The 8,421-nt window shown below is 34.0% G+C and overlaps 2 protein-coding genes across 3 annotated transcripts in view; both read left to right on the forward strand.

Annotated features, from left to right (window-relative positions):
• Positions 1 to 338: 338 nt before the first annotated feature.
• On the forward strand, positions 339 to 8,093 carry si:ch211-207g17.3. Of its 2 annotated transcripts, NM_001442552.1 has the most exon segments (3): positions 412 to 489; positions 905 to 1,919; positions 6,844 to 8,093. In NM_001442552.1, coding segments are annotated over 3 exon segments (1,077 nt in total). In that variant the 5' UTR covers positions 412 to 461; the 3' UTR covers positions 6,878 to 8,093.
• The window catches only part of si:cabz01093077.1, a 16,045-nt gene continuing 9,800 nt past the window's right edge, over positions 2,177 to 8,421 (forward strand). The window contains exon 1 of the mRNA XM_087286653.1: positions 2,177 to 2,338. The gene's annotated coding sequence lies outside the window, so the exon portion shown is untranslated. The remainder of the gene's footprint in view (positions 2,339 to 8,421) is intronic.

The raw sequence follows: 8,421 nt of genomic DNA on the forward strand, positions 1-8,421 counted from the left end.
AATAAACTATTACCGTCAGGCTTTCACAAGCCAGCCTCAAAGTTTGTTCTCAAACTTTAAGAATCTAGTTCTATATTAGTAATCAGTTCAAGCTTGTAGAAATGAAAGCTCGAACTTATGAGAATGTTTTAACTATTTTTAACTAATCTTTGTAGAAATAGCAAATTCTTTAATACTGGTGTTAAGTTAACCATTTTCCCTGTTTCCTCTTTGTATTTTGGCCTTGCTTTTTATTGTTGCTTGTGTGAGTAAAAGACTTGATTTCATTTATGAAATAAACATAAAAATATACGAGTGTGAAAACTTGCAAATAAAAAAGTGACATACTTTTTTTTAAGCGTAAGAAGAAGTTCAGCCACTGGGAGGTTCAGGGAATAACACCTCCTGTGTTTGTGTGAAGCTGGACATTTTACACACAGGATCACATCAGTTTTAACATTCAGCTGCCATCACCTAGAGACATGACAGAGGAGCCAAGTACTGTGGCTGGTAGGTGATTGTAAGTTCTATTAATATTGAGGGCATTGTGTTTTGTTTTGTTTTGTTTTGTTTTGTTGTGATTTTTGTTACAGCATTTGTTGAAATTGAAATAATTATGAATAAATGATTATAGAATTATACAAAACTGTGGTGTTTTTTCCCATAATACTGTATATTATAATTTCATTTAAAATGAACTAAACTTTATATGGTTAATCTAAGCATCTGTTTATCTCAGTTTACAACCCACAAAAATATAAATGCTGACCAGTAGAGGTCATGAGAACACAAACTAAGCTATAAATTACTAATCCTTCAAATCTAAAGACATTTTGAGCCATTGTTCAGATTATATATATATATAAATATATGACATTACAAATTTGCTATATGACCTAACATGTAACTTTCTGTGATTTTCAAGCTACAAAAACTGACTACAGCGATTACTATAATGAAGAAGGTGACTTTGAGCAACCATGCAACAATGGCCAAACAAAGGCTTTCAGTGAGGTGTTCCTTCCCACCCTGTACAGCATAGTGTTCATCATTGGCTTTATTGGAAATGGTCTGGTGGTGTGGGTCCTTGTCAGATACCGCCACAAATCCAACATGACAGACGTGTGCCTCTTCAACCTAGCCCTAGCTGACCTACTCTTCCTTGTGTCACTGCCATTTTGGGCTTACAATGCCATGGATGAGTGGATTTTTGGCAGGTTTATGTGTCACACCATAACAGGTCTCTTCATGATTGGTCTCTACGCCAGCATCTTCTTCATGGTTCTCATGACACTGAATCGCTATGCCATCATCGTCCATGCCCACAGTGTGTTCTCCAGAAATCGCTCTACAAAAATGGGTTTGGCTCTGGCCTCGTTGGTATGGATGCTCAGCCTGTTGGTGTCCCTACCTAACATCATTTTTGCCAAAGATAAAAATGAGACAAACAGCAAAATATCCTGAAGATCTGATTTTCCTAAAGATTCATCCTGGATGCCATTTACTTATCTTAAGATGAACCTTCTGAGCTTGGTTTTCCCTCTGATTATCATGATCTTTTGTTATTCCCGGATTATCCCAACTCTGCTCAGCATGAAGTCGCAAAAAAAGCACAAAGTGGTCAGACTGATCTTTGCTGTGGTAGCGGTTTATTTTCTCTTCTGGACTCCATACAACATCGTCATGTTTCTTATGTTCCTGCACAGAATGGAGTACATGTTCACTTGCGAGTGGCATAATGGTTTGAGTCTTGCCATGCAGTGGGTGGAAACCATCGCCTTGAGCCACTGTTGCCTTAACCCAATCATCTATGCATTTGCTGGAGAGAAGTTCAGAGGAGCAGTCATCAAAGTCTTGAATGATCAGTTTCCAATGTGCTTTAAGCAATGCGCATCTTTCACTCACCAGTTATCTGAGAGGAGAAGCTCAATGTTCTCCAGATCTTCTGAAATTTTCAGCACACAAAATGCATAAACATATTTTTTCACAGTGGCGCCTGATAATTTACATTGATTATTAAACAGTATACACTACGATATATTGATAAAGCAAGGAAGAATGACAACAAATAAAGATGTGTGTTTTAAAGTGTGTAAGTTCTTGCATGGTGGGAGATGGGTAAAGAAATCTATTGTTTTTTTTACAAATCTATTGTAAATCTTTAGTTTTACTGGTGGATTTTCCGCATCTAAAAATCACCATTTAGATAGGTATTGTTTTAAAACAAGGTTAAAATGAATAAACACTCTTTAAAACAGTAAACATAAATGAGACATTTGCCAAAAGGCCTAAAACCAATGAGACAAATACTGAGTCTATTATTATCTACTCAACTGTGCGGGTGGATGATTTTCGGTCAGTGTAAAGTAAGAATTTAATTAATGCTTCACTAATTGTATTTTACCAAAATTTTCATCATATATCTGGATAATAGATTTGATACAAATATGCAAATGAGACAAATAATTGTTTTAATATTAACTAAAGGCATAGTTAACCCAACACAATATATTCCGACCGTCATCATTTAGCCCACTCATCCTTCACTTGTTCCATTACTGTCTGACTGTTTACTTTCTTTCATAGTAAAAATAAATACGGTGGAAGTCAATGGTCACCATTTTTGAGCATTCTTCAAAATTCTCTTTTTTTCAAAATATTTTCACCTTTTTTCAAATTTTTATTCTTTTTTTTGTTACAAGAAACTTGTTGCACCACTTAGTAAATTTAACAATTCCTTTTTGTTATTCCTTTCCTGTTTGAAATATTAAATCAGACCAAAAGTGTCTACTGATACTGAATCAGTGCATACGATCAACCACTAGATGATGTTCAAACAGTTTTTATCAGAACATTGTGCTCTGTCTCAGAGGAAGGAGTAAAAAAACCAGAGTCTTAAATAGAACACAAACGACACCATATGCACACAGAAATAGCACGGCCACACTTAGTCTGATACACTTCGTTTGAAATATGAGAAAACATGATCATATTTATTGTTATGAATGTGCAAACGCGTCTTACATCTGTTGCTTTATTTTGTTTTAAGCTGTACAACAATAGTCCTACATGCTCTTAATAAGGCATTTACTATAAATTACATTTATTATCTTAACCCTTAGCATACTGGTTTGTATACAATTTAATGCACTTTTATTTGTGTGTGAAGACATTTGAAATATTGGACATGTGTAACTACATCGAGAACATTGACTCATTGTAAGAAATTTCAAATACAAATTGTATTGTCAGTGCTTTTGTAAGCAGATAATAAATATATCTATGTATGTGTATGTGCATATGGAAATATATATGCATAGAAACCTACACTTTACTGTTTGCCTCTTTTTTTTGATGCTGAAATGCCTCAGAAATTTCTCGGGTTTTAAAGGTTTCATTTTAACACCGCATACGCAATTAAATGAATTAATTTAACCGTACAGAGACAGCCGACTTAAAAGAAAATGTCTGTAAAGTAAAGTAAATAAAAATAAATAAATGTCACTTCCACATTTGAAAGCTCAGATGCAAGCAGGAATGAAAGAATAATTCTATATTAGTAATCAGTTCAAGCTTGTAGAAATGAAAGCTCGAACTTATGAGAATGTTTTAACTATTTTTAACTAATCTTTGTAGAAATAGCAAACTCTTTAATACTGGTGTTAACCATTTTCCCTGTTTCCGCTTTGTATTTTGGCCTTGCTTTTTTATTGTTGCTTGTGTGAATAAAAGACTTGATTCCATTTATGAAATAAACATAAAAACATACGAGTGTGAAAACTTGCAAATAAAAAAGTGACATAATTCTTTTTTCGTAAGAAGTTCTGCCCCTTGGGAGGTTCAGGAAATAACACCTCCTGTGTTTGTGTGAAACTCAGAAGCTTTTTACACACAGGATCACATCAGTTTTAAACATTCAGCTGCCATCACCTAGAGACATGACAGAGGAGCCAAGTACTGTGGCTGGTAGGTGATTGTAAGTTCTATTAATATTGAGGGCATTGTGTTTTGTTTTGTTTTGTTTTGTTTTGTTGTGATTTTTGTTACAGCATTTGTTGAAATTGAAATAATTAGTAAATGATTATATAATTATGCAAAACTGTGTTTTTTTCCCAATAATACTGTATATTAAAATTTAATTTAAAATGGTCTGAACATTATATGGTTAATCTAAGCATCTGTTCATCTCAGTTTACAACCCACAAAAATATAAATGCTGACCAGTAGAGGTCATGAGAACACAAATTAAACTATAAATTGCTAATCTTTCAAATCTAAAGACATTTTGAGCCATTGTTAAGATTGATTATATATATATATATAAATTTAAATATATATATATATATATATATATATATATATATATATATATATATATATATATATATATATATATATATATATATATATATATATATATATATATATTAGGGATGTAATGGTATTGTAAATACCGTCATACCGCAATATAAATTTTTTTCGATATTACCGTAGTCGCATGACTCGGTAAAACTATAGGTCTTCTGAGAAAATTTGCTCAGGCGAATGAAGCGAACGGGAAGTAGCGAAAACTACAATTCCCATCAGCCCAGGGGTGGCCATCATCCCTTGCGGTCTGTTGTAGCTACAGATACAGTAATGCGGAAATGGAGTGTGCTGCTAGAAGCGGGCATCAAAAAGAGCTGGAAATGATCGAACCTGAAGCGGGTGTTGTCGCCGCACGCGTACTGAATAGCGGTGTTATCGCGCGCTTTCTGATCAGCTGTGTTGTCGCGCGCGTACTGAATAGCGGTGTTGTTGCGCGCGTTCTAATCAGCTGTGTTGTCACGCGCGTACTGTAAGGGGGGGGGGGGGGTTGAGCGCGCATACTCAAGAGCGGTGTTGTCGCGCGCCTACTGAAGGGCGGGACGGAGGGTGTGACACAGCACACTGTTCAGATTGATACAGACATGAGACCTCTTTCTCACTCATGGCTTGCCCTCTCAAGTGGGGGAAAGACAATGCACAACATTACCCACTGCTGTCAACCTGGGCCAAGTCATATCTCTCTGTCCCAGAAACCTCAGTCCCAAATGAGAGGGTTTTTTTCTGTTGCAGGGGACATTGTAAATGCCCAGAGATACCAGCTTTTACCAGATTATATTTATATGATAATTTTCCTTAAAACCCATCTCTATCTAAGTGAGTGAGTGAGTGATTAAATGTTGAATGTGATGAGTTTTCAACAATACTAAATTGAAACTAAATTTTTTTACATGGTTTAATAATTTTTTGTTATTAAAATTGAAGTTCCTGTTTCAAAGCTTACAGATAGATGGCTAATTTGTATGTCATTGACGCTTTTGGCACTTTTTTGGAGTATTTTCATAACTTTTGTTTTTTTCTGTAAATGATTCAATAAATACCGTACCGTGACATTCATACCGAGGTATTACCGTACCGTGAAATTCTGATACCGTTACATCCCTAATATATATATATATATATATAAATTTATATATATATATATATATATATATATATATATATATATATATATATATATATATATATATATATATATACAAATTTATATATATATATATATAAATTTATATATATATATATATATATATATATATATATATATATATATATATATATATATATAAATTTATATATATATAAATTTATATTTAAAAAATTAAAAAAAATATATATATATAAATTTATATATATATATATATATATATATATATATATATATATATATATATATATATATATATATATATATTTATATATATTTATATATATGACATTACAAATTTGCTATATGACCTAACATGTAACTTTCTGTGATTTTCAAGCTACAAAAACTGACTACAGCGATTACTATAATGAAGAAGGTGACTTTGAGCAACCATGCAACAATGGCCAAACAAAGGCATTCAGTGAGGTGTTCCTTCCCACCCTGTACAGCATAGTGTTCATCATTGGCTTCATTGGAAATGGTCTGGTTGTGTGGGTCCTTGTCAGATACCGCCACAAATCCAACATGACAGACGTGTGCCTCTTCAACCTAGCCCTAGCTGACCTACTCTTCCTTGTGTCACTGCCATTTTGGGCTCACAATGCAATGGATGAGTGGATTTTTGGCAGGTTTATGTGTCACACCATAACAGGTCTCTTCATGATCGGCCTATACGCCAGCATCTTCTTCATGGTTCTCATGACACTGGATCGCTATGCCATCATCGTCCATGCCCACAGTGTGTTCTCCAGAAATCGCTCTACAAAAATGGGTTTGGCTCTGGCCTCGTTGGTATGGATGCTCAGCTTGTTGGTGTCCCTACCTAACATCATTTTTGCCAAAGATAAAAATGAGACAAACAGCAAAATATCCTGCGGATCTGATTTTCCTAAAGATTCATCCTGGATGACATTTACTTATCTTAAGATGAATCTTCTGAGCTTGGTTTTCCCTCTGATTATCATGATCTTTTGTTATTCCCGGATTATCCCAACTCTGCTCAGCATGAAATCGCAAAAAAAGCACAAAGTGGTCAGACTGATCCTTGCTGTGGTAGCGGTTTATTTTCTCTTCTGGACTCCATACAACATTGTCATGTTTCTTATGTTCCTGCAGAAAATGGAGTACATGTTAACTTGCGAGTGGCATAATGGTTTGAGTCTTGCCATGCAGTGGGTGGAAACCATCGCCTTGAGCCACTGTTGCCTCAACCCAATCATCTATGCATTTGCCGGAGAGAAGTTCAGAGGAGCAGTCATCAAAGTCTTGAATGATCAGTTTCCAATGTGCTTCAAGCAATGCGCATCTTTCACTCACCAGTTATCTGAGAGGAGAAGCTCAATGTTCTCCAGATCTTCTGAAATTTCCAGCACACAAATTGCATAAGGCAAACAAATTCCTCCACAGAATCTGATTTTCAAGAGAACTTACTCTGTAAATGCTGGATTTCACTCAGTTGTCCCAACATAAATCGTTTTTTTACCAATCCAAGTGAATTAAACGAAAAACAATTATGTTTTCCCCAAAGTACTTCAGAATTTTGTTGTTTCAACTCAACAACAAGCAGCAGCAAACGCCAGCTTTTTGAGTGAACCTCGAGGTATTATTAGCAATGAATGTATATCTACTTTATTTTTTATGTAGTTTTGTTCTTTTTTTGTGCACCGTAAAACCCAACAGTCAACTTTATTAAATGAAACAAGTGTAGTTAACTCTTTCTGAAAGTTAATTCCACTCATTTGAAGAGTTTTGAAATCAGTGTTGGAGGTAATGAGTTAAATATCTCGTTATTTCAACTTAAATGGAGTAAGATCACACTCATATAGATTAGTTGTTTTAACTCGGTTAAAATGCAATCGGTTTGATGCAATCAGTTTTCTCAAACGATTTGAGTTGCCTTATAACTTATTGGGTTTTACAGTACTCAATTGGATTGAGTTCTCTTCATTTATCTTCATTACTGTTTAAATTGCTTTATTTACTCAAATGGATTAAGTTCACTGTACTCATTTGGATTAGTTTTTGAACTTAAATGGTTTGTTGCAATCGGTTTTCTCAAATTTTTTGAGTATGCTAATTTTGATTATATGAAAATGTTGAAATTAATGCTGTGCTTGTATATTGTGCATATATAATAGATTTGATACAAATATGCAAATGTGACAAATAATAGTTTTGATATTAACTTATTAACTAAAGGCGTAGTTCACCCAAAACGGAAAATTCCGTCATCATTTAGCCCACTCACCCTTCACTTGTTCCAATGTCTGACTGTTCAAAACAAATACTGTGGACATCAGTGGTAACAGTTTTTGAGCTTTCTTCAAAATTCTCCTTTTTTCCAAAATATGTTCCCCTTTTTAAAACCTTTTTCCTTGTGTTACTCACAAGAAACTCATTGGAACCACTTAGTAAATAGAAAATAAATGTTTTGTGTGAACTATTCCTTATTGTAGATTTCTCTGATCAATGAATTAAATAGTTGATTCTGACCTTTGATACATACATTTAGGCAATATTTGTTTATTTTTTTACAATATTAAAAGTTTGCTTCTGGTTTTTTTACTGTTTAAAGGCTTCTATTAAACATTTTTTTATCCATTGTCTGCGTGATTGTGTATATTCAAACTCATATACCACAGTCTGACACGTATCTGTAAACCACATGTGCGTATCACTCTGCGATATCTATGAAATCTATTGAGCCACAGTCTGTGCACCACTTCATTACAGACATTATTTTTATTATTTTAATGTTGTCCATTTTATTGTATTCTCAACAAATAGCCATTTAAACAAAAACCTTTGATATCAGAAGATTTTTGGGGTTAATTAATCATTTCAGATGCAAGTACTGGCATTTGGATGAACTGTGACGCTGATAAAGAAAAATATTGTGTGAAAAAAACACTAGAACAAGGTGGATTCAG

This window comes from Danio rerio, chromosome 16 (assembly GCF_052040795.2).
Source record: "Danio rerio strain M-AB ecotype USA chromosome 16, GRCz13ab, whole genome shotgun sequence".
Lineage (NCBI taxonomy): Eukaryota > Metazoa > Chordata > Actinopteri > Cypriniformes > Danionidae > Danio > Danio rerio.

Coding starts and splice junctions, on each gene's coding strand:
- si:ch211-207g17.3 (XM_087284843.1), top strand. CDS start 462: ATGACAGAGGAGCCAAGTACTGTGGCTG. Junction 490..904: donor GGAGCCAAGTACTGTGGCTG/GTAGGTGATTGT, acceptor GTGATTTTCAAG/CTACAAAAACTGACTACAGC.